At 36.4% G+C, this 27866-nt stretch overlaps 1 protein-coding gene across 1 annotated transcript; it reads right to left on the reverse strand.

Moving 5' to 3' along the window:
• On the reverse strand, nt 1–27800 carry LOC132111038 (RAS guanyl-releasing protein 2-like). Its single transcript, XM_059518213.1, has 17 exons — nt 27694–27800; nt 12964–13119; nt 12348–12450; nt 11901–11954; nt 11674–11805; nt 10912–11062; nt 9840–10013; nt 7639–7755; nt 7266–7547; nt 6053–6133; nt 5739–5861; nt 4781–4896; nt 3673–3814; nt 3147–3183; nt 603–761; nt 429–491; nt 1–312 (listed from the first exon to the last, which is right to left on the reverse strand). Exons 2-16 carry the CDS (start codon nt 13031–13033, stop codon nt 433–435), a joined length of 1800 nt encoding a protein of 599 aa, XP_059374196.1. The 5' UTR covers nt 13034–13119; nt 27694–27800; the 3' UTR covers nt 1–312; nt 429–432.
• Nucleotides 27801–27866: the final 66 nt, after the last annotated feature.

A 27866-nucleotide genomic window follows, 5' to 3' on the forward strand; every position in this document is an offset into this window, starting at 1 on the left:
TAAAAAAAGTAAAATTCAAGGTATTTCACGCAACCTGGGAGGATTATACACCATAATGTTAAATCCTAAAAATATGCTTGAGATTTTGAGATATGTGTGAGATTTCATTCAGACTTCACAGGGAAGAGGTGGTTGGTCTGTTCAGTTGCAGCTACGGTCCAGCAGATAGCAGCATGTCCATGTCTCACCGTGTGAGTGAGCGAACACAGTCCATCCCCACAATTCAATTCTAACTCTAGATCTTTTTTCCTTCGATGAAAATTGACTTCAACTTCAGAAATATGACCCAATACAAGACTCCTTGTTGACATGCTGACCATTTGTGAAGTCAGAGAAAAATATGAGTTAATAAATACAATAAAACAATTTAAAATTGTTGTTTTTTTCTGAGAAATGTATTCATGTTGTGATGTAGAATGTTGGTTTACCAGTTTAGAGATGACAGTCAAATACACCCTGCTCAGCCGCCTCAACATCCTCTTCTGTGATGACTGAAGAGACCCAAGAACAAGCAGAAATAGGCAGAGAGACGCTGGTAAACACAGCTCATCTAGGTTCTGCAGTTATGAGACGTGTGTGTGTGTGTGTGAGAGACAATGTACCTTGGTTCTGCAAGTTAGACGGGGCATTGCTGGGCAGAGGGAAGCTGTAGGATCTGGACTGCAGTGACGGTGGAGTCTCATGACTGATGCTCTTCGTTCTTTTACGGCATTCGACCGTCAGGCGTCCATGACATGCTTTATGACAGTTCACACCACAGACTGAGAGAGAGAGAGAGAGAGAGAGAGAGAGAGAGAGAGAGGCAGGGTTAGTATTTAGGGTGGAGGACGAATGTGAAAAGAAGTGCGCTTAATTGTACTGAATATGCACTTCTTTTAACTGTATTGCAGAAAATATAATAGTAATGAAATAAAAGACCTTTTAGTTCATGTAAGACACTTTAATGACTGTTTCACACTTAATTGACTTTGTAGTAGTATATTTTAATCATTTTTTGTGATGCTTTAAAGAAGTACACTTATTTTGATGTGTTGACAAACATACTAAAGTACTCGATTATCATTTTAACTGTAGTGTGTTATTTGATAGTACATATAAAGTTAATATATTTTAAGTGTATTTAATTGCAGCTACATCATTGCAAATGTGTATTTGCGAATATATTTAAATACATGATATACAAGTTTAAAAAGATATAACATTAAAGTTTATTTGTGTTTATTGTAAATGTTTGCTAATACATTCAGTGGTGCTTTAACCTTACTTCAAAGACAATTTAAGTAATTATGAAATTACATATAATGATGCTTAATTGTACTGAATATGCACTTGCGGAGTACTTCAAATCTTCAAAGTATATTTTAACTGTACTTGCAGATAATATAATAATAATCAAATAAAAGGCTGGTGCAGAGGAAATTGTCAGAAAATAAACCACAAAATGAAATCTTGAGGAAGTGTTACACAGCAGGACAAAGCAATATTTATACGGTCCACCTTTACACTTTTTCTGAATGGTTTCATGCATATAGTCATGTTAAGAGTATCCTATGTGAACATTCTGCAATTATTTTCCCCCAGGTTTTTTTTGTTTTGTTTTTGTATTTGAATGTGCGGCAACTATAGATGCCGGTGGGCAAATATGTTGTATTCACCCCTTCAATGTCAAATTTTAATAGGAGGACACCTTTTGGTATCTGACTCGAAATAACTGCTTTCAACAGATCAATCTTCATTCAAAAACAAATTTATTATGCATTAAAGTCGAAGAACATTCGATGCAAACCCGAAAAAGGCTGCATCTGGCTTATAATCTCTTGAATATGAAAACAAAACAAATCCATTTGTCTTAAAATGATGGAGCATCATGCAGAACAAAGAGCAGCCATTGAGGTGACCCAACAGGGTGTTGTGTATCAATAAGTTAACAAATAAATAAATAAATATTTCCATGGCAGAATTTGTTGGCGGAAAAGCTGAACGCTTCTCAAGCGAAGAAACTGATCTGCTCGTGCGTGTTAAAACGTGCGAGCAGATCATCTACGGGACAAGCAGGAATCCACCAAAGGTTCGCGAGGTGAAGAAGGCATGGGGTGATAATAATGATTTCATTCATTACATATGTATATTTATATGGCCTACACAGTAATATTGTTTTACACTGTAATCCTTTTGTTTTTAATATTTGGCATGTTTGTGTGATGCGCATCCCTGTGTGCAATAAGCAAAGTCAACACGCCTTGTGGAGCCGCCCAGGGGCGCATTTTCTACCAACGCACTCTTTAAATAACAAAAAAAATACTGCGCCATTGACTTTAGACTAGGTTTGAGTTGGTCTATGGAGCAGCTCCTTAAAATAGCAATGCGCCAGCAATGGGCCTGAACACACCTCTTTTTTAGACCAGCACGCCCATGGGTGCACAAAGGGGTGCAAATGCATATGCTAATTAAACGGCAAAACCACTGTACAGTAGAGATGTCAGTTAAAGGGTTAAGTTATGTTTTAGGTGGGATATTATGAAAGCAAAAAGCAGAATACAAGACCAATAACCTTGATTTATTAACCTGTTAACACAGTATAGCCCATTTACCATGATATGTATAAGTTATTTGCCAACCAGCAACTATAGTTGCCGCTTGGACTTTAGACTAAGTATACAAACAACTATAGATCTCCTGGAAGATTTGTTTTGTTTGGATGATTCTAGACACCTTCATGAGTATGTAGATATATATATATATATATATGTCAACAAAAAATACTTGGTTCTAACATGAAAATCACATTTCTTTGGGAAGTTTCCTGGAAGTATAGGGTAGGAAGTTGACAGCCTCATGTGTCAGAAAGGAAGTTAATACCATTTTTTCTTTGAAATACCTTATTTGGTTGGTTTCTTGCATGTCATTGAGAAATAAAATATGGATAACTTCTATAAAGATACTTACAAAAGGAAAATGACAACTATATACTGCGGCAACTATAGTTGCTGGTGGGCTTAAATGCATTAAAGTACTTACAGCTTCTGATTCTCAGCACTAAAATGCTACGGTTTGATATTTACAAAATTATATGCTTACAGTGGTTAATATATAGTATATAACAACTGTGCCAAACACGCACACATACACATACAGCTCTCTCTTACCTTTGCATTTGTATCCTTGTTTATAAAAGCCCCATATCTTTAAAAAAAAAAGAAGAAAATAAGTTATTTCTGAGGAAAAAAGACAGATGCAAAAAGGATGTGGAAAAAAGTACGGAGAAGAGAAGAGGGAGGGACTACGATCAAGAGAGAGGGAGAGAATCCCAGCAGGTAAACAACAGATGAAAGGGAGAGCACAAACATCACACACACACACACACACACACACTCACACACACACACACACACACACACACACACACACACACACACACACACACACACACACACACACACACACACACACACACACTAGATCTGAAGGCACCACATACACTCAATGGAAGGGACTGGGGTACAACAAACAATACAAAGCTACACACCACACCATGCTATAAATAATCCCACAGATCAAAGCTAAATCTGCTCGGGCTAGAGCTAATTTCTAAAACTGTCCGTCTTAGAAAATACAAAATGCAATAATTTAGGAAGCTTTGAATCTATTTCTATATGACTGCATGATACTTACAAAGCCAGTGCAGTGTTCACAGAAAGTGGGCTTCACGTATGTGGTCTCAATAAAGGTGTGTATGAAGCCCATCTTACAGTTGAGCAAAGAGCTGGCCTTCATAAAGTAATCAACCATCTCCTCTCTGCTGATCTTTCCATCTCTGATTGATCATGAAAAACAGACACTCATTTCAACAGCCAACAAACAGTGCAAAGTGAGTTTATGTGCATCGTTTCATAAGTGAGGGACAAATCACACTTCCATGGAAAAGGTGCTTCATGTACATCACAAGAGAAGAGGCCCGGTGTCCTAAGACCACTGCATGAGTTGTAGACTTAGTAGATTACACAACATCTAAATGGTTAGCGTACGCTTGCTGAATTTGTAAATCAGAGAAAAATGGAACATCATGCACTAAACGACTGAGGATCACACTAGCAGACTTTAAAGTCATTCTGAACACAACTAACGACATAAATGTTCAAAAATCAAATCTAAATATTGAACATGGCTGATTTCCTCTGACTGGATGGAGCTAAAAACAATCGTTGTCTGAGCCCATCATACACTACGTGATTTTCTGTCAATTCTGTCAACCCCGACTGATCAAAATCTGCAGACAAGTAGCATTGAATTCTCCAGACTGCAATTTAAACAGTTACCCCTGTTGTGTAATAAGATATTTGCTATTTTTGGAGGCATTTAATGTTTAATGATACTAGATATGCCTATAATTCATAATCCTGTGTTAAGTTCGTTTTTAAGAGTCTTGCCTACAAAAAAAACTTTTCTCTATTGATTGCACATCAGTGCTGTTTTCTCTATTAAACTGAGCTATTAGATCGATCTCCTGAAAATGCTGAATCTTTTCTTGTAAGACGCGTTACAGGGGCTGCAATTAAAGAGGCTTGCTTGTATGATGGCTTTTATTGTGAGAGTTATCATAAATGAATAAAAGGGTGTACTGTATGTTTTCTTTGCTTTCAAAGAAAACATACACCCTTATCACACCCATATTTTTCCGTTATGTACAGTCACTGTGTTAAGTTAAACCTAAAGAAACTTTTTTACATTTATGTTATGGTGTGCACACAACAGTGCTCTTGTTTGGCATCGATACACTTACTGATTTTTATCAAGTTCTCCAAACTTGCTGAGATAAGGGAAGTTATTCCTGATACACTCAAACTCTTCGCGTGAGATGAATCCGTCGCCGTTCGTGTCGAAATTCGTGAACACAGACTGAAAAGAAAACAGAAAAAGCTTTATGAACATGTATCACCAACAATACTGGTGGAATGAGCTGTAAATGAACATACTGAGCCTGTTAAATTATATAATATACAGTTACTTGACAGTGTCAACAAATATACATATTTGACCCTGCACCATTCCTGACAAATCCTACATTGGCATCTAAAACTAGACTTGACCTGGTTCACAAATAGAACACTGGACTGTCTCTCTGTGTTTTTTAAAGATGAGCTACTTGACACAGCATCAAAAAAAAAAAAAGTGCTCAGGTCGTGAGATGCTTCAAAAACAGCAAGATGCAATGCCATTGACAGAATACAGAGGCCAGTCTTATGAACACACATAGAAATAGTACGCCAAATAAAAACTAAAACTCGTGGTATTGATATGCAAAAACTTACTTTGGCCTGCATATGATATGCATGTGTTTGCCGTGCATATAATACGCAGTTTTCGTGTGCATATGATATGAAATTTGTTGGCGTGCATATGATATAATATAGAAATAACGCACTTTCTAATGAAATTAACGTTGTGCTTAAAGTATTCAGTTTACTCATGTAATTAATTTAATTAATACCTGTACTTGACATCCCTTACTTGTGATTCTGATTAAATGAAGCTTAATTGACTTTAGTTTACTGTCGTAAGTACTTCCCATCACACATTTCTCTGTCGAACAGGTAAACTCATTACTAGAACTGCATGGTTAATCAAGATGTAGAGTTTGACTGAGTTTACAGCAGCAATTAAGAGGGGCGGGGCTTAGCCAACTGAAGTGATGTAAAGTGTAAACAAATTCAAATGAAAAGTGTTAGTTCTTCTCTTACATCCACCATCTTCTCGATATGTTTGCTGATGACAGCAGGGTCAGCTTTAGGCTTGACCGACGATGCCCACTCGTCAATCATTGAGAGCTGTTTTGGAGCTGGACTGGAGGAAGAGGTTGAGTTCTGATGCAGTAACCAGAAACAAAGTCACACATGTGTGCAGGTATTGTTAGTTCACTTTATATTTAAACCTAATATTGTGAGTTTACTTATTTTACTGTAAATGATTCCAATCATCTACATTTCACTTTATGCATTGTACAGATTGATTGCCAACATGAATAAATATATCAAATTAACTAAATGTAACTGACCGCTGGTTTGGCCGCTCTGGGTTCCCTCTGTAATGAGAGCTGATAAATCTCCTCTTCTGTGTGATACTGATCCAGTGACACCTACACATACGGATTCAATGAAAACAAATCAAAATTTTGGAAAATCACCTTTAAAGTTGTCCAAATGAATTCTTAGCAATGCATATTACTAATCAAAAATTAAGTTTTGATATCTTTACATTAGGAAATTTAATCTTAATCTTCATGGAACATGATCTTTATTTAATACCCTAATGATTTTTGCCATAAAAGAAATATCTATAATTTTGACCCATACAGTGTATTTTTGGCTATTGCTACAAATTTACCCCAGCGACTTAAGATGGTTTTGTGCTCCAGGGTCACATATATACTTTGTGTGTTCATATAATTATTTATTTATCCAAATGGCAAGTGATTAAAGAGGTAAAAACTATGGAAGTCACTTTCCACCACATGATTATGAAAAATAAAAAAAAAGGGTAATTTGCAACTTTTTATCTCACAATTCGGACTTTTCTTCTTGCAATTCTTGAGTTTATTTGTCACAATTCATACTTTTTTTCTTTGACCTTAGAGTTTTATCTCAGAAGTGAGAAAAATAAATTGCAACTTTATTTTTATGATTATGATTTTATAACTCGCAGTTGCGAGTATATATGATGCAATTCTGGAAAAAAGTCAGAATTGTGAGATAAAAAGTTATGAGATATTTAGTGGCAGAAACAAGCTTCCATAAAACACCACAATGTCAAATGGGCTACAGTATATAATGTAGAAGATGTCTTTCCTGTTCTATTTCTGTGCTGAATGTGAGCTTAGACTTATCAGAGCCAAACATGACCAGAAAATTTTTTCAATAAACTATAAAACAGCTGTCGGTCTACAAGCTCAACACATTGAGCTCTGTTGCTCATGCAACAACAACAAAATTGGTATATTAAATAAGTTGTTGGAAGCTTATAGCATATGTTTAGCTTTTAACCTCTGGGTATTGCATTTAGGCCTTAAAAAACATGTCAGAATCATAAACTTTTTTTTGGCCAATGGAAAATCCTTGAGAAAAATTGCTAACTTACAGTTTGACCTACAAAAATATATTTTCACTGCAGTTTTTACAAGTAGACACCCATTCAATCAGTCAGTTTTATTCTAATCACATGAAGAGACTCCATTCCTCTTGAAATGGTTTACGTAAGACAGACGCACTCACTGTAAGAAGATTGAGTAAGTCTGTGTTGGCCTCGATGTTAGGAGGATTGCTTTGCACGAGAGCCAATTCCTGCAGGATTGCATAGAGTTGCTGAGTTTTAATCAAGTTGACGCGGGTCTTCTGTGGGTCTGTCCAGTCCACAAGAGCGACATGAACAGCTATCAAGTCCTTCAGGTTTACAGCCAGGATTGGGAATCGGAAACCAGTGCACTCAGCGAATCTGCGCCGGTACTGACTGTAGTTTCCACAAGACGTCAGCAGGTCCAACAAGCTGTTAAAGATCTGGGAAGGATATTTAGATGAACTGGTACTTGTCGGAAATAACGGTGCTGGGTCTGATGTATATGTTAAGTGCATTTTGACAGCTGTGTACCTTATTAGATTCGTTGCTGATGTGTGCCTGTGTCTCCTTCAGCCTAGAGATGGAGCTGTTATTGAGACCCCCGACCACCGCCATCAGCGTGTTGAAGTTCTGCAGCTGCAGTAGTTTCTATACAGTGTGAATTAATGATAAAGAAAGAGAAGACGAAGTCATCAAAATCTGACGTTAATTTAAAATAATAAAAATAGTTCGCAAAGAACACACTCATGCTAGTAAAACGTTGCAAACTTAACTTAAAACTCGTGGGTGTAACAAATTCAAGGTATTTATTTAGTATAGTGGTTATATGTATGGATTCCATGGATCTCTGATCATTCAGAACAAAAACATACGTAAAACATAAAGTTACGAACAGTAAACCGACATTTATTATATATGAAACTACAAATCTGATTAAGAATGTATGCTAAATTACATTTTATTGTGCTTTCATTCATTCATTCATTCATTCACTCCATCATTAATTTGTGAAAAAGTTCAAGGTTTGAAAGAATAAGTCCAAAAGAGACTTAGAGAATATAGTAGAAACATAAATTTGACTATTATACCACCAGATTATGGACTTCCTTAATTAATTTGTTGCCTCTTTATTATGGGTTTTTAGTTGTATTTTTGTAATTTCTCACACAGTCTCAAATGTCCCGCTGTATGAACTGACGTTATCAAATCAGCACCTACAATGCAAAAGGTGGAGGATTTACTTTGAAACCAGTAAATTTCAGGAATAATTTCAAAGAAACATCAGTAACACATTCAATAAAATGTGACATCTTAAAGGAGAAAGACTGAAATACTATTTCCTTGTAAAAACATACTCCAATAATTTTAATTTAAAAACTTGCTAAATCATTTTTTACAGTGTCGGATGAATGTGTGCCTGACTATGGGATTTGAAAGCATCCCACTTGACTTACGGTTCTGTCACTTGTGCTTGAACCCCTAATACAAATATAAATAAGTGCAAGAATTTGGTGCTTGGCCCCTAAATATGCTTTTAGGAGATGAATGGAGAGATGAAAGGACTTTAAAGAAAAAGATAACACAATATGAAAAGGAATTAGACAGGAAACCTTATGAAAGAGAAAAGGGAAGGACCAGAAAGATATAAAGCGGTAGTCTAAGTGATATTTTGGAAGAGGAAGAGCTCAGGGGCCCATAAGAAGGAAGAGAACAAGGGATCATCAGGAGGAAGAAGAGCAGGGGGTGATGGAGCCCCACTGCGCTTCTAAAAAATTCAAAGAGAAGAAAAGTCACATGGGTCTAAGCTGTTATTGTACTGAAGGTCTACACCAGAACCCTGTGTTACCAACTCTTTAAATGATAATTTCAACCACACAAAGAATTCATAGACTAAGCACTAACAAGCCCAAATGCGCCACTGTATTCTGGAAATAAGTTTAATTAACAGTAGGGTCCCACTTTATATTAAAGGAATGAAAATTCTGTCATCATTTACTCAGCCTCGTGTCATTCCAAACTTTATGAGTTTCTTTCTTCTGTTGAACAAAAAAAGAAGATATTTTGAAGAATGCTTGACTTTCCCTACTATGGAAGTCAATGAGGACCAACAACTGCATTCTTAAAAATAAAGCTGCTTCATGATGCCATAGACAAACCTTTTTAAAGTCTGAATGGTTCCATAAAGAACCTTTAACATCTAAAGAACCTTTCTGCTTCACAAAAGGTTCTTTGTGACGAAAGAAGGTTATGCAGATTATAAAAATGGTTGTTTAAAGAACCTTTGACTGAATGTTTCTTTGTGGAACCAAAAATGGTTCTTCTGTGGCATCGCTGTGGAGAACCTTTTAAGCACCTTTATTTTTAAGAGTGTGTTTGTTTCTTTAGAGTTCCTCAAGTTGTCTTATGTTGTGTACAACATAAGATAGAAACGTATGCATGTTTGGAAAGACATGAGGGTGAGTAAATGATGACAGAATTTTAATTTTGGGGGTGTTTATGTACTTTAAATGCACATGTTTTACATTATACACTGAAAAAACTGGTGTAGAAACAACTTTCACTCAGAAATTGCTAGTAAAGTGTACTATGAGTTACAAAGAAACGGCAACACAATGAATTAATAGTGGATTAAAAGTGTTTTGCAAAACAGGAAATAGAATGTACCCAACATTTTTCAATAGAAGCATATATTTGCCTAATATAAAGTAGGACTAAGTAGAATTTTTGCTGACCTGTGCGACCCGTATGAAGTGTGAGATAACAGCAGCTCTCTGCGGTGCGGTGGGTTTACTCAGAACCATCAGCTGAATCCACTGCGAGACGCTGTTAAAGAGCGTTATAAACCTCTCCAGGATGGGGTTATCTACCGTACAGCCGTGCATCACAAAGCTGTGGTAATCCTGAAACTGAAACACACATTCAACAGATGGTCACCGATCACGAGAGAGGAATAACTCCATAATGACTTTATCACGGATAACAAAAACATGTTCTAAGAGTGTTTCACTAGTGTCCCTGTTAAGTTATGAATTTTCTAAATATTCTTTTAAAAAAGTCCAGTTTTTTAACCATCTAGTGTTGTTTACATGGCGGTCAAAAGTTACTTTTATTCATGCAATTAAATGAATGCACTATATTTTAGTTTGATGGTTTTAATATTTCATATTTCATATTTTTAGGGTATTGTATTGTTTTTATGGAATAGTTATGCTCCATTTATCACCTGTTAACAACGTTATAAATTGTTGTAAATCTTCAATGCTTTGGAGCACTGTTTAAAGTTTGGTCTCTTTTTAAAGAAGACACTTGGCAGATTATTGCTACAGGGAAAAAATGTTTACAAATTGAAACTAAAAGAAATTACAGAAGTTTGTTATGAAAAAACACAAAGTTAGTACTTTAAAATATAACATGAAATATATTTTCCAAAAACATGTTTTACGCTAAAACTGAAATAAATAAATCAATTAATGTTTCACTTCCCATTCATATCCAGCGCAAACCATTTAATATTTTAAAATAATTTATATAATGTATACACCAAAGGGTTAAATGCAAACATATGCACTCAACTGTACATTCAGGACTGTATGGAAATCTATGTGGTGAGCCATTCTCATCCAGTTCTTAATGTGAGATAAAAATAAATGCATCAGCTTAACACTCCACCCGGACATGACAGACATCTTTCAGCACTTTTAGATTTTAATTAGGGCATTATTTGGTCTATTTCTATCTCTTCTGAGGACAAATAGAGCACTTTCACTCCAACAATGATAGCAAAACCTCTACTCACATACGTACCATTATCTTGCAAAAGGATTTGTACTCCAGATAGGTCAGATGTTCAGCGAGCTCACAGGGGTCCAGGTGATCAAACAAAAGAGACATTTTTCTCTTTTTTGACATTGATGGAACTCTTTGGGTAACCTGACGTTTCCATTTATACGAGGGCCTGCAGCAGGAACAATATGTTATTTCAGATAGGGCTAAAGTTGTTATTGTTGGCAGCTGACTAACATGCTGAAATCTCACAAGTTGAGTTGTGCAAGAACATCCTTCATAGCAAACATGACAAACTGATTTTATCTGGCTTCAGTTTATGGAGCAAAACTTGTGGATTTGATTTTGCAACATTTGAAAGTGCGGAAATAAAATTTGAAAGCTACACTCTAAGAAAAAAAAGGTTCTTTATTGGCATATAAGATTCCACATAGAATCTTTACTATACATGGAATCTTTCCATCCCCCCCCCCCCCCCCCCAAAAAAAGTTCTTTATAGTGGAAAACAGTTGTTTAGATTATTAAAATGTTCTTCACACTTCACACAAGACAAGATCATGTGGACTGTTTTTTGGTCCTTAACAGTTGCGGTTACCACCCATGATCGTGTGGAAAACAGCAGCCTGGGCATCTCCTTTTACGTATTTTTTTTTTCCTTAAAAAACAAACGTGTTTTGAACAGCAGTGCGAGATGACAAATTTATATTTTTTTTGGGTGAACCGCTTAACCTTTGCAGACTGAGAGCATGAAATGAGTGTGTAGGTGTGTGCCTGTGCACTTACACACTCTCCACATCGATAAGCTGACTCTGTGTTTCATTGCCGCCAGTGTTCAAGTTCTCTCTCAGGTCTTTAATCTGGTCAGCCAAAGCAGGATTCAGATCAAACTCTACTGGATATTCGGAAATCCAGAACCTACATGGAAAAAAAGTCAGAACAGCTAATGCAATACAAAAGAGCAGATATGACATCCCATGGAGAATAGCAATGAGATACAGGATAAGTCTTACTTTACAAGGTGGCATATTTGGGCTCTGATCTCATCAGTGCTGCCTTCCTGTGACCTGTATATTTATTAAGTGTGTAAAGTTTTAATTTGACTACTTAACTCTATACCATGACATTATCCTTTCATTTTAATTTAACACCAGCAATGAAAGAGAACATGTAAAGAAGAGATAAAACACAAACAAAAAATAGAAAGTTATCGACACCATAGTCCAGATTTGATACATTTTTGCATTAAGTATTCTTTTATTTAGTTTTGTATCTTTAACTTTACAATAGGAATTACAACTTCACCCAAAATATCCAATTTAGCACTTTATGGCAGGATCTAAGAGTCAGTTCCACTAAATGCAACATGGGTTGTAACTTCATCTAATGGTGTTGAAATATATCGGTCGAGTATGATTGTGTGAAAACTACCACATGAGGGTTTTGCAGATAAAGGATACTTTAGCAGCAGCTTCTTGGACAGATCGGTGGAGGATATGTACCAAGGATGCATCATCAGAAACATTTTCACAAAGGAAGGATCTTTTATTTTGCCTTCACTGTCTGAAAGCACAAACATCACAGAACATTAATGAAGAATAAACAATAACGCTTTAGATTAGGCAACACATATTCATTAATACTTAAGGGTTTCCCCTCAACAATCTCCTAATTTGCTGCTTATTGACAGTAAGGTAGTTGTTTGGTGTAGTTATATTTAGATATTGGTAGGGTTAATATGGTCATGCATTAATATGTGCTTTATAAGTGCTAGCAAAAAGCCAGTATGCTAGTATGCATGCTAATAAACAATGTAATAGTGAATAATGTTCCTAATCTAAAATGTTACCAAATGAACCGACACATTTTCTTGTCGTGACTTCCTTGGTCAACTTCCTTGACCAGCTTTACCAGCTAAGCTTTGTTCATAAAAAGCATTCTTATTGTTTGCTGACTCACCATTTCTGTAGATCTGCAGCAATAACTTCTGCTTCTCAACTGCTCTAATTCATCAGACTAAATGTTCCAGCCAAACTTCTTCATCTACTGTGTAGGACTGTATCTTTACAGACTCACCAAAGGATTGTATGCAGAAGTCCACCAACTCGTCCACTGTTCCTGAATCCATCGGTAACGGATCCATCATATCTCTGTTTTTCTTCCTCTATCTCTGCTTTCTAACAGCCTTCTGTCTTTCTCTTCTCCTCCAGAGATCTTCCTCTTCTCTTTTGACTGTCAATAGAGATTGTTACTGTAAGGAGGAGATCACATTGAACATCCTTGTGAAAAAGTTGTATTGAATGTGCACTTGTATACTTCGTATCTTAAAAGTACATAAAAAATAAAGTATAAGTATTTAGTATTTGCAGTTAATTTAGTATTAATGACATAAAAGGCCACTTAAGTGTACTTAAAAAGAGTACTTAAGTGTACTCAAGTGTCTTAACACTTAAAAAAAGTGCATTTTATAGTGTACTTCAAATGTATATATTGAACAAAACTGTACTTGCAGATTCAATTTATATTGAAGGTTTTTGCACACCGAGTCCGAAATGTACGCATGCGCTTTTCAGTTTTTTCGTATTCACCATCCTTTCCTTTCAAAAGGCATGCTACAGATGCGAAAACGCAGAAAATCAAACCTGATCCGATTTGTTGTATGTCAGACCAATGTTTCGGAGGCAGTGTGTGCACATGATTGACACAACGTGAGGTCACTTAAGTGCACTTAAGAAACAGACATCTCAAACTCATGTAGACATTTAAAAAGTGCACTTTGCAATAATGTCATTACATTTAAAGTAAATGTTTTAAATGTACTAAATTACAACTTCAGCCTTAGAAATGCGTAATTACAATAATATTTAAACACATGACAAATAAGTTTAATTAGAAATTACATTAAAGTATATTTTAGTTTAGTAGTACATTCAGCGTTCAAATTTCAACTACAACAGACTACAACAGTGTCCTACTTAAGTGGACTGCATTCATTCATTTACAATTAGCATGCAATTAAGTGTCAAAAACATTACATTCAGTTTGAACTTAAGTATATTATTTTCAAATATAAGTACTCTTTTTGAAAATATGCTAAAATGTACTTATAATTCTCTAATTCGCAAGGGCATGCTTAATAGTTTAGTTCACATTTTAAACAGAAAGCCATTTTGGTTTTGGAGCAACTTTATCAGTAGGTATTATAGAATATTTAGTACAACTTAACATATTTTATTCATATTTTCATTGAGACAAAATATGAAAGAGCTGCTGATGCTGCAGAACAATGTGTTTGTTTGATTGCTTGTGTTTGTGTGTGTTTAAAAGGCTTTTTGATCTTTGACCAAACAAGCCACTTATTACGACATTATTTCTGAGATATTAGTGACCGGATGACAGACGAACCAAATGTCCCGAGTGATAAACTCATTCAACATAATACGCACAAACACATAAATGTCATAATGAGTTTCAGACTGCTTTCAGGAACTGACCTCTTCAGAAAACAAAAAGCCTCAAGTTAGCACATCCTAAAATAGAAATGTTCATACAAGTACCAAACCACAGTCTATCCTTCACAAAACATACACACTTATCTCTCACTATGCTTTCCTGTATTGATACAACAGACACACACACACACACACACACACACACACATGCTCATGCAGTCTTAGCAAGGTGGCCAGCAGGAAACCATGGCAACACACTCTGATCCCATTGTCATCAACCTCTCCATATGGAAACACAAATTATATTCCACTACAAAGAATTCCACATGAATGAAATGCACAGAACAATACGGATGATAGAGAGAAACATAAAATATATTATATTATTAATAAATATAAATATAAAATAAAAACACCCAGCCAGCCATTTCCTCTGTCTGTCTAATAATTTAGTCTCAGTTCTCTGTTTGTCAGAAACCACCGAAAATACAAAGAAAACAATGTAGACAGTAGTGGATCCTTAAATAAGGCATCTTGGGAAATGATGTATGGCCACTCACACACACACACACACACACACACACAAGCCTCCATTAAGCTACATGAAGCGTGTTTTATATAGGATCTCATTGTATGGTGGAATGTGTGCATGTGTGTGTGTGTGTGTGTGTGTGTGTTGCTGCAGAGAGGTGGGCGGACACTTTCAATTACAGCCCTCATAGAGAGAGAGAGAGAAGAGAATAATAGATTTAATAGAGGAGCCGCAGTAAGACTCTCTGTCTCAAAAAAAACAAAAACCTTCTGACTCAAGGACTGAATCGCGAACCACGGTCGGACTGCTGTCTACAAATCCTGAGAAAAGCTGAAAAATGTCCTTTTGACTTGTGTTCTGTGTGGACTAAGGATGCAAATTTTGGCAAATTCCTCTAACTGCTCACAGCCTATTATTAACTGACTAGCCGTTAAACAGCAGGCCTTAAAGGGTTAGTTCACCCCAAAATTAAAATTAGCCCATAAATTACTCACCTTGAAGTCATCTTAGGTGTATATGACTTTCTTCTTTCATACAATGCAGTCAGAGTTATTTTTAAAAATGTCTTTGATCTTTAAAGTTGTTTGATGCCACTCAGCGGGTGTTGCACTGCATCGGTTCATGAGAAGTTAAAAAAAAAAGTGTCTCAAAGTGAACAAAGGCCTTCTGTAGCGAATCAATACGTTTTTGTAAGAAAAATTATCCAAAACTGACCTCATCTGTTATTCCCCTGGATCAGCTTTGTTTACAACTGTGAGCGCAACTTAGATTCAAGTGATTATTACGTTTTGAATATGGATATTTTTCTTACAAAAATGCATCGATTTGCTACAGGAGGACTTTGTTCACACCCCAGAGCCATGTGAGACACTTTTTTAATGGATTAGCTTCTCAAGGACCGATGCAGTGCAACACCCACTGTATGCTCTCAATGTTAAATGCAGAAATGTTAATTAATGCGTTTATGACCTCAAGGTTAGATTATTGTAATGCTTTATTGGGTGGTTGTTCTGCACGCTTAGTAAACAAACTACAGCTAGTCCAAAATGCAGCAGCAAGAGTTCTTACTAGAACCAGGAAGTATGACCATATTAGCCCGGTCCTGTCAACACTGCACTGGCTCCCTATCAAACATCGTATAGATTTTAAAATATTGCTTATTACTCATAAAGCCCTGAATGGTTTAGCACCTCAGTATTTGAATGAGCTCTTGTTACATTATAGTCCTACACGTCCGCTGCTTTCTCAAAACTCTGGCGATTTGATAATACCTAGAATATCAAAATCAACTGCGGGTGGCAGATCCTTTTCCTATTTAGCTCCTAAACTCTGGAATAACCTACCTAACATTGTTCGGGAGGCAGACAAACTCTGTCCGTTTAAATCTAGATTAAAGACCCACCTCTGTATCTGGCTTTCACATAACACAGTAACACATTTCTAATATTCAAATCCGTTAAAGGATTTTTAGGCTGCATTAATTAGGTAAACCGGAACCGGAAACACTTCCCATAACACACGATGTACTTGCTACATCATTAGAAGAATGGCATCTACGCTAATATTAGTCTGTTTCTCTCTTATTCCGAGGTCACCGTAGCCACCAGATCCAGTCTGTATCCAGATCAGAGGGTCACTGTAGTCACCCGGATCCAGTACGTATCCAGACCAGATGCTGTATCAGCACCTAGAAAGGACCTCTACATCCCTGAAAGACAGCGGAGACCAGGACAACTAGAGCCCCAGATACAGATCCCCTGTAAAGACCTTGTCTCAGACAACCACCAGGACAAGACCACAGGAAACAGATGATTCTTCTGCACAATCTGACTTTGCTGCAGCCTGGAATTGAACAACTGGTTTCGTCTGGCCAGAGGAGAACTGGCCCCCAACTGAGCCTGGTTTCTCCCAAGGTTTTTTTCTCCATTCTGTCACCGATGGAGTTTCGGTTCCTTGCCACTGTCGCCTCTGGCTTGCTTATTTGGGGATACTTAATTTACAGCAATTTAGTCGACTTGATTGCACAGATACTATTTCAACTGAACTGAGCTGGATGATGACATCACTGAATTCAGTGATGAACTGTCTTTTTGGATTACTGACACACTATTTTGGAAACCAAGGTCCTAGAGTCTGGAGGAAGGGTGCAAGTTGCTTGAAGTCCAGTGTTAAGTTTCCACAGTCTGTGATGATTTGGGGTGCAATGTCATCTGCTGGTGTTGGTCCATTGTGTTTTTTTTAAATCCAAAGTCACAGCACCCGTTTACCAATACATTTTGGAGCACTTCATGCTTCCTTCTGCTGACCAGTTTTCTGAAGATGCTGATTTAATTTTCCAGCAGGATTTGGCACCTGCCCACACTGCCAAAAGCACCAAAAGTTGGTTAAATGAGCATGGTGTTGGTGTGCTTGACTGACCAGCAAACTCACCAGACCTGAACCCCAGAGAGAATCTATAGAGAATCTATATCTATAGAATCTACAAAGAAACCTGGGCTTCCAGACCACCTCAGCAGTGCCACAAACTGATCACCTCCATGCCAAGCCGAATTGAGGCAGTAATTAAAGCAAAAGGAGCCCCTACCAAGTATTGAGTAAATGTACAGTAAAACAATTTCCTTCTTTGTTTCACCCCTTGTATTTAGTTTTGTTATTTGATTTGAGCATGGAGTGTGTCTGTGTTCTTTGCTCACTTGTTGAGGAGAGAGCAGGATAAGATGTCACGTGACATACTGTACAATGGGCTTCACGTAGTTTACTTTGATGTATTAGTTCATTAGTTTAGGAGTGTTGCCACCCGCTGTAACGCTTTTTGTTCTTTTTATTTAACGCTTACTTTTGGTGTATTGGTTGGGGTTGAAATTAATAAATGCATTTTTGGAACTTGTAGTATTCTCCTCTTCACAACTTACCCACCATTTTATATGCACTATTAAAATGTATACTAACTTTTATTATAGAGTTTTATGAATGTTACATTCCTGTAATGTCCCTAGACAAATTAAATAAGTTTTGGGTCGTAACAGACGTACAAAAAGTATGAGTTTAGGAAAAAAAAAACATAAGGATGAAGATCCATCCTTGAATAAAGCCATCAATGGGACATAAGATGATTGGGTAACACTTTGTTTTAAAGTTTTCTTGTTACACATTACATGCATTTACTATTAATTATGCTTAATTACATGCAAGTAACTTTAAGCCAAACCTCAGTCCTAACCCTAACCATATAGTAAGTACATGTAGTTAATTAATATTAATCTGTATTTAAATAGATAATTACAGTGTAACAAGAATACCTTAAAATAAAGTACAAGCACAGATTGCATGGCCATGTTTGATGAAATTATAGGAATTCATATGAATTAGCCACCAGTTCAAAGTATAATTGTTATATGAGAGTGTTGTGTCAGTTTGCTAAAATAGTATCAAAGCGAATAATAAAACAAAACTATATAGTGAACACACTTGACATCATAAACCCATCAATTTAGCTCTCATAAGTTGTTTATTGTAAAATATTAAGATTGCACTGATTGCTAATTGAGAATAATGCACTATATCCTGTTATAACTATTTTATCTAAAAACATAAATGGGTTCTTGTCCAGAATAAGCTACAAAGTGGACCATGGTGCATTTTAAAATCATTGCTCTGCCAAGTCAGTTTCAGATAAGTCTACACAAATGCGGAGAAGAAAATACAGTTTGTGGTGCAATGAAATGTCATGTGGTGCAACCAACTATGCAAAAAAATCTAGCAGCTTTTATGTGGCCAGGCAGAGAAATGGCCATACTTGAACCTCAGGAAATACAAAATGAAAAGCATATACACTGCTTACAAACAAAAGTTAATGAGTAAAGCCAAGTAGGGGTTGAACCTTTACATTTTACGTTTGTAAAATGTCGTGTGGAATGACTACCCAAAAACGTAACTATATTTATAAATTATTAACTCAAAAATTATATTTGTAACAATACTTTTCACTGTGAACAATATGCATAAAAACTAAATGATAATAATGATTATCATGTTGCTTTTTACAGAACATGGCATTTTTAGAGGCATTATATTTGTACTTTTCCTGAAAATGGTGTAAAAGTTTATCAAAAACTTATGAAACCATCATGAATAAAAAACCAAATTTCCAAGAATTTGGTCTATGTGATTTAAAACCACATTTGAAGGATATTTCATTTTCTTTACAATCTTATTTGTCACCCAAATACAAATGAAAACTGTATTATTAACTTACAATAAATTATTTAGTAGAATAAATAAACAAATAAATTACAAAGTTAAATATCCTCACATGTGATGACGTGAAGACATGGATACGCCACAGAAATGATAACCAATAAAAACCTCAATTTATATCGATTTTAAGTACAAGCATTGAGCTTATCACTCAAATGCAAATTAATTAAATGCAATTTTTCCTGTCTAGTATTTCTTATAACAAATTTAAGCAACTACTGCCCTGGACTGTGGTGATCAATAATGAAATAGCTGAATATAACCTGGAATTTCTAACACCTTTTTTGAAAGAAATGCATAAGTGTAGACAAGTTGTGAATAAAATTGCTTCTGAGCTCTTCTAGTTTGTCTCTGATGCAATTAAAACACTCATCATGAGACCTGCGAGTGTTTGTGTATTGTATGTGTGCAGTTGTCGTCAGTAAGCAGCTGTTTTCTGAAGCTTCTGTTGCTTGGTGACAGAACCCCAGAACTATTGATCCTCACAGGGGTTTAATCGAAGTGTGTGTGTGTGTGTGTTTGTGTGTTTGTCCGGTGTTTTATGACAGAGGTGTTTTGAATATTTCAGTTTCTCCTGCAGAGTGTGTGTCCTGAAGGCTCAGGACTTGAATGATATTTCTAACCCAACATAATGAAGTCTGACTCCAATCGAGAGAGTAACTTCAACTATGGAATACATCATCTTTCTCTGTTATGACTGTGTGCAATAAAGGTCCAGATCTAATTAGATACACAACACTCATTAGAGGAGGAAATAACAGCATTCACACAGAAGCTTTCATTCAGACACACAGCTCAACACTAATGATGCCTATCTCAATGATACTATTAATCTCACTATCATTATTGGATGTTTCATCATTGCTGTCAAAGTTAGAGCGTGGCTACTCACTGTCGTGGGAAAAGAAACAAGCGAAAAGAGAAGTGAGAGGCACTCTGGGTTAGTTGGTTTCAAGTAGACAAAATAAAACATATCTAACTAAGATTCTATATGTTTCTCTTTCAACTCAAGGTTTATGATTAACACTGCCATGCTTGTGATTAAACGTGTAAGAAGCCAATCATTTGAAACACTGAGAAAGTCACAATGATTCATTTAAATTTACTGAAAGTTTCCTCACCCTCGAGATAATCTAAGATGTAGATGAGTTTGTTTCTTCATCAGATTTGGAGAAATGTTGCATTGCATCACTTGCAGACCATTGGATGCTCTGCAGTGAATGGGTGCCGTCAGAATGAGAGTCCAAACAGCTGATAAAAACATCACAATAATCCACAAGTCATCCACATCACTCCAGTCCATCAGATAATGTCTTGAGAAGAGAAAAGCTGTGTGTTTGTAAGAAACAAATCATCAAGGCATTTTAACTTAAAACTATTTCTTCCAGCTAAAATACGATTCAATAAAAGTTTTTTTTTTCTTTTTTTCTTTCTGAATCAGGAGGGATATCTGCACAGATAAAGCACAGTTCATGAAAACAGTCCAAAACAGGTCTAAACTAATATGTGGATGGATTTTGATGTGCGAAATAACAGGAGATTGACTTTTTCACTGGAGGAAGCAACGGTTTGAAGATAAAAAAAAACACCTTAATTACAGAGTTATTTCTTACAAACACACAGCTTTTCTCTTTTCAAGACATTATCTGATGGACTGGAGCGGTGTGGATTACTTGTGGATTATTGTGATGTTTTTATCAGCTGTTTGGACTCTCATTCTGACGGCACCCATTCACTGCAGAGCATCCATTGGTGAGCAAGTGATGCGATGCTACATTTCTCCAAATCTGATGAAGAAAGAAACTCATATCCATCTTGAATGACTCAAGGTGACTAGGTTTGTAGAGTTCACTAGATCTTCATATGATAAAAATGATATGATACCGTTACACGTTTCCTTTCCATATTATCATCGTTTCAAACTCTTGAACAAAAGTAACTGCATCTGTAAGTGAAAATGAGCTTGCTTTTTGTTTGTGGCTGTTCTGAACCACAGCAGAGGCCTTTGTGATGCAGAAAATGACTTTTTTTTGTAATGTGGCAGACTTGTTTGTTCATGTGGATGTGCAGGTGTTTTTATTCTCTCTCACTCTCTGTAGTCTTTTTACAGACACAACCTGCCAACTTATACTACTGTGGGTATGTTTGAGTGAGTGTGTCTCTGGAATTTTATTTTGTTTATTATTATTGAATATTAATTTGACTATAATAATTATGATGTGTTACTGATTTTACTCATTGAGAGCTTACTATTTATGATTGCATTGGAGTTTTGCATTAGCTGTAGAGTTGTGTGTTAGTTTGAACAGAGACAGCTGGTCTGCGGGTGGAGGACTGTTGCAGCACAGGAGATGTAGAGAACTTGGTAAAAGTGCAGTCTGCTGTGCCAAGTGTTCTTGACCCTTACGAGAATTATCTCAATTGTTGCTGTTTTCAAGCGATGTAAGAACACAGGCTTTACGTGGGAAGACAATCGGGCAGCAGAGCCGCTTCGCAGAGTGAATAACATGAATTGCTCATTGCAATAAAAAAATCTCTTGACATTGAAATAAATACATAAAGCCTGTGATGTAGTGGAGATAGATATGATGAATAATGGAAATAATTGTGAACAAGTGTCTATTATAAGAAGCTTCAGGAAAGCTTTTAATTGACACACACACACACACACACACACACACATATATTGTGTCTATTTTGTGTTGCCTCGTTCCTTTTTGCTGTGTTTTGCCTTTGTTGTTCTCTGAGAAAGCAACTTTTAAAGACAATTTAAAAAATACTTTTATTATTATAATTTTCCATACATATATGTATGTGTATTTATACAGTACAGACCAGAAGTTTGGACGCACCTTCTCATTCAAAGAGTTTTCTTTATTTTCATGACTATGAAAATTTCATTTGACCAAGAAGGAGAGTGATGGGGTGCTGCGCCAGATGACCTGGCCTCCACAGTCACCGGACCTGAACCCAATCCAGATGGTTTAGGGGTGAGCTGGACCGCAGACAGAAGGCAAAAGGGCCAACAAGTGCTAAGCATCTCTCGGGGAACTCCTTCAAGACTGTTGGAAGACCATTTCAGGTGACTACCTCTTGAAGCTCATCAAGAGAATGCCAAGAGTGTGCAAAGCAGTAATCAAAGCAAAAGGTGGCTACTTTGAAGAACCTAGAATATGACATATTTTCAGTTGTTTCACACTTTTTTGTTATGTATATAATTCCACATGTTTTAATTCATATTTTTGATGCCTTCAGTGTGACTCATAGTCATGAAAATAAAGAAAACTTTTTGAATGAGAAGGTGTGTCCAAACTTTTGGTCTGTACTATATATATATATATATATATATATATATATATATATATACTGTACTTTTTTACATAATAATATTTTATATATTTGTTCTGGTATCTGTTTTGTGTTCTATTGTTTCTTTTTTCTGTGTTTTGCTACAGTGCCTACAGAAAGCAACTTTAAAAAGCAGTATATAAAATATAAAATAATATATATATATATATATATATATATATATATTCCATCAGAATTTAAGAATTGTGCTCATAACTTTAGTTGCACTCACTAAAAATATATTCAGAGCCATGAATAGTATATGAATGCATGTACATCGTGGGTGTGTATGTTTGTTCAGCATTCTTTTTAGCGAGTGGTGACTACATTGCAAATTTTGGTTTCAACTACTGATAAATCTGCCCTATCTAATAAACACAAAAATATGCATGAAGTGTTTGAGGAACCAAATTAGCCAGAGCTTAATTAGAATGATCAGACGATCTAGCATATGTAACTCTATAAACTCTAATAACGTTCAGACAGGGAGCTAATTTACTTGATTTATTTATTTTTAATCATTTGTTTGTTTCTGTGAGTTTGTTTGCCGTTCATACTTTCAACCTTTGCTCATCTCTGAAGTTGTGCTTTCACTTGTGGATCTGTAAATTAAATGGAAAGCAGATTGTTATTGCATATTCAAGTTTCACTTCATAACATTTAACATGTTTGTGACCTTCTGTGAAACTCGTGGCCCTCTGTCTGTCAGTGTGTGTGTGTGTGTGTGTGAGAAAGGGGGAGAGAAGGAAAGAAAGAGGGAATGTTCTCGGTTGATTTTACTATCTCAGTGCAGATGCTTCCTGTTGTGCTGAAACTGGAGCAGTTTGACAGTTTAACAAATGGCGGAAGTTACTGTTTATGTGAGTATTTCACAAATAAAGGTTCTTCACAGCGATGCCATAGAAGAACCATTTTTTGGTTCCACAAAGAACCATTCAGTCAAAGGTTCTTTAAAAAAAACACCTCTTTCTATCCTTTTTATAATCTGAAGAACCTTCTTTTGCCACAAAGAACCATTTGTGAAACGTTCTTCAGATGTAAAACGTTCTTTATGGAACCATTAAAGGTTCTTCTATGGCATCGTGAAGCACCTTTATTTTTAAGAGCATAGTACAAATGAGATAAAGAGATCTATTTCAGTTAATATTACTTATTTGCACTTCTGATATTTAGTCAGTGCACACAGCTATGCAACAAACACTTAGGCAGTACAAGTACAGTTTTTAGTGAAGTCATGCCAACAAACCACACTAAAACTGAAACCGATCTGCTCTTACTTGCTGCTGCACTGAGGTTACTGTACAAGTCTGGTGAACTGAACAAGCAGACAGGAAGACTTGTTTTTCTTTCTGTCCAGCTTCTGTCTTTCAGCAGCAACACAATGCTGCTTTATTAAACCAGAAATGCAAATGCTCTCATCTAAAACTCACAAAGAGAAACACTCTTTGTGTGTGTGTGTGTGTGTGTGTGTGTGTGTGTGTGTGTGTGCCTGCTCATATGCACATCTCTCATTCTTCTCCTAGTAGAAATTAAGTAAAGACATCCCTAAAATTCCAGTACACCTTCTTAAATGCATGGCCTTCCTGTTTACCCCAACTGACAGTAGAATGGGTCATGCCCTGTTTCCTGTGTTTTTACAACATGTATGTCAGAGGCCCAGGCTCACTAACAGAGCCAGACAGTACTCTATACAGCCTTATATTGTTGAGATTAGACATGCTGAGAGAAATATTTGCATGTCCATGTATCTGTGAGTGATATGCATGAACAGCACAGGGTTAAGACAGTTGTAATCTTTCTGAAACAACATGCAGACTAGTACTGCATTCGTTTTTTGCTAATACTGTGATACGTATCTGTGTATGTTGCATGCATGCAAACGTCTGTGTGCATGTGTGTGAAAGTTTGAATAACTGCGTCTCCGTGAACACTGATTTCCTGAGTATATTCTGACAAAAGGTGATCCCCATAATAGACGCTTAAGAACAGAACTCAAAATTGTATTAACAGCTAAAAGTACATATTTCCACTTCACACAGCAGTCATGTTTTCCTCTCGAGGTTACCAAGCTGTTGTCCTGCTTTTATACAAAGCTTTTTAAACTATTAGATGCAAGCAGGAATTAAACAATTACAAAATAACGTTCTAGCAGTATACATTTTTAGAGGTGGGCAATGTAAGCTATCTCTTGTGATTGTGCAAGAAAATACGTTTCATAACTCACAAGAAGTGCGCTTAATTTGTACTAATGTGCGCTTGAAGCGTACTTCATCTAAAAAGTATATTTGTTTAAAAACTGTACTTGCAGATAATATAATATCAAAGCAAAAAGAACACTTAAGTGACTTAAAGAGAGACACATTCATGACTATTTCTTAACACACTTAAGTAATCTTAACATACTTAAGTAACACACTTTTAAACCGTTTAATAATCTTATGATGTGGTTTAAATGAGTCCACTTATTTAGATGTGTTGATTAACTTACTAAAGCAAAGTTATGTAAGCAATAAGGCATTCGAGGTGTGCTGTATTGTGAATTGCTTCGTGCCATTACTTATTCACAATACAGCACACCTCGAGAACCTTTTAGAAAACGGTTACCACACAGTACTAATATTAAAACCAAAAATGTATGTATTGATATATTACTTTTTTGAAGAAAGTTAGTTAAAAATGCTATCCTTCCGCAAGAAAACAAACACTTCCTGACAGTGACAGCAAGAGAAACATCTTATGTACATCATCTTGCATGTACTTATTATTATAATAACAATTAATTATGCATAATTACATGCAAGTAACCCTAAGCCAAACGCTAATCCTAACCCTAACTATACAGTACGTAAGTACATTAGTTAATTAATATTACTCAGTACTTAAATGTATAATAACAACAAGGACACCTTAAAATAAAGTGTAACCAAAAGTAAACAGTAAAACTACTTGCATTGCAAACCAATGTGTGTGTATTGTGAAAATCGTCTACTCTTAATGAAGGGAATGTGACAGACCCCTGACAGAAGAGGAGTCTGCAGGTTAACGCCCCCATCAAGTTTTTCAAGTCATCTAGTGAGACACTGCCTTAATTGTGCTAGAATCTCAGCTGATCCACACTGCCTCGAACCAATATATAAAGTGACCCTGACAGACTGGAAACTGGCAGACAACTTTCTCCTGTGAAACATAACACGATTTCATCAGTCTTCCTGATGAGTCACGTCTTGAAATTCTCCTCTCTGCATATCTTTCTTCTAAAAAAAGCTCTGCGGCATTTCTTTTTTGAATCTTGAGCTTAATCCAGCTTTCACCTCCAACATGCTGCTGTTTTCTCTGTCTGACTCTTACTGTAGTCAGAGACAAATATGTCCATGTTTCTCAATAGGAGGTTCATTTATATTACATTTTCTATCTTTGTTTATAAGTTCAGGTCCAAGAAAATCCTTTTGTTACAAAACCATTCCTTTAGTGAACTTTATTTTCTCTAACTGTATCTGCATCTCTTTGCTCTTTGATCTGCTTGCTTCTCCGTCTCTAGGCTGAGGGATTGATTTTCCCCAGCTCAGTATTTTATTTCTGTGTGGCTGAATAATCCATGTTTATTGCTCGGCTTAGAGCTAATAACTCATTACACTGCCCGTGAGCCTGCTTTAATTACCAATGATTATTCCAGATCAGGCTTATTGGAAAAAAGTGCCTGTGCCGACATTTCTGCAAAATGATTGCTTCCTAGTTGCTTCTTGCATATTTGACATTTAAAGGTAATCTATGGGGTGGCACCAAAAGCACATTCAGTTTTATCTAAAACAAATGAGTATGAATTAAAATTGTTTTATTATGTTGTACAGTGAGCGCTGCTCAAAGGGTAATGCTCTGTTGCTTTTTTAAATAATGTACCTACTCTAAACCCTGCCATAAACCATACGATAGTGTTAATATGAGAAAGCATGAGCTAAAAACACAGCAAACATGCCATTTAAGCTTGCTTCTACAAGTCACTGCAATGTTTTACTATGACTCATGTTTTGCGGGAACATGCGCCACACTGTACCAGGTGCGCTCCCGAGCAAGTTTACCACGCCAGAAAAGCCAAACATATGGAGCTGCATGTGATGCAAACATCAAAATGCATTAGTTCACAAATCAAGCGCTGTAGTAACAGCGTTTTGAGGTCATAAACAGGGTGTGGAATATGTGGGGAGGGGCTTAACTTGTAAATAAATATACAATATGATTTTAAATTCTAATTTTGGCTGCCTCTGAAATGAGACAATGTTACCTAGTTGTAAGAAGTAAATATGCAAGAAAACCCGTCTCATTCAAGAATGTGCTTTTATAGCATGGACAGAGCAACAGCTAAATATAAGTGTCTAAAATGCAGTTCAGCTGAATGATAAAGTTTGACCTCTTTAACTTTATACTGTTAAACTGAATGTACGAAGCAAACTGCTGAAGTCCCACAACACTCAAATAAGAGTGTGTGGTTTATGTGTCAATCAGATGTGCATGAATGGCAACAGCACGCTCCCGGCGGGTTTTCTTTCAGAATCATCATTGATCCACATCAATGATGCCCCCCCCCCCCCCCCCCCAGATTGTGTAATTCACATCCAGGATATTAACATAGTTTAACACAGACATTAACATAGACTTTGTGCTCCCTGACAGAAAAAAAAGAAAGACATTGTATGGTTAATGCTTAAATTGCTAGTTCACATGAAAATTAGAATTGTAGTATCATCATTTATTCACCATTATTCACCTTTCCATACTTGTGTGGATTGTATTCTACTGTCTACCCCATTGACTTTCATTGAAAGAAGATGTTCCATAGAAGAAACAAAGCATACTGGTTTGGAATAATATAAAGGTGAGTAAATTATGACTAATTTTTTTTGGGAGGGTGAAGCATTCCTTTAAGATCAGAACAGCTTAGAAGCTTTGCCAGCATTGCACCACACTCTGGGTGTAAATGAGAGGCGAGCTTACGGAAAACTCGCAAACGCACACTAGAAGTGTCAAGTATTTAACTAAAATAACCTCATGGTGTGAGAGGAGTTTCTCTCTCTTTCTCTCACAGATAAACGCGTTTCAGTGCTTACATTCCTGATATATGCATAATGCGTAATAACAGGAATGAGTTCAGAGCCCCAGATAAGCGCAGTGCGCTGCGCGCGCGCACAGATGTCCAATCAGACTAACAGTGCTCTCGCTCACCTTGATGATGGACTGATGAACACGCTGCGCATTCAGATCGGGATCAGCACATCTGTCCACATCGGTCGGGTCTTTAAACTTTGGAGATCCGAGTGCAGCGCTCAGTATGAATACAAGCAGCTGCTCTTCATCACTCTGTGCCACAAGTGTCTTTCTCTTCGATCCCCCAGGGT

Source organism: Carassius carassius, chromosome 2 (genome assembly GCF_963082965.1).
Source record: "Carassius carassius chromosome 2, fCarCar2.1, whole genome shotgun sequence".
In the NCBI taxonomy this organism is placed as follows: Eukaryota; Metazoa; Chordata; class Actinopteri; order Cypriniformes; family Cyprinidae; genus Carassius; species Carassius carassius.

Bases quoted from the DNA above. Each gene is read 5' to 3' on its own strand.
- LOC132111038 (XM_059518213.1), bottom strand. From the start codon at position 13,033: ATGATGGATCCGTTACCGATGGATTCAGGAACAGTGGACGAGTTGGTG. The intron at 10,014-10,911 runs GTACGTATGTGA...TGTGTGTTTCAG, and splicing joins AATCCTTTTGCAAGATAATG to TTTCAGGATTACCACAGCTT. The intron at 7,756-9,839 runs GTCAGCAAAAAT...CACACTGTATAG, and splicing joins ACTTCATACGGGTCGCACAG to AAACTACTGCAGCTGCAGAA.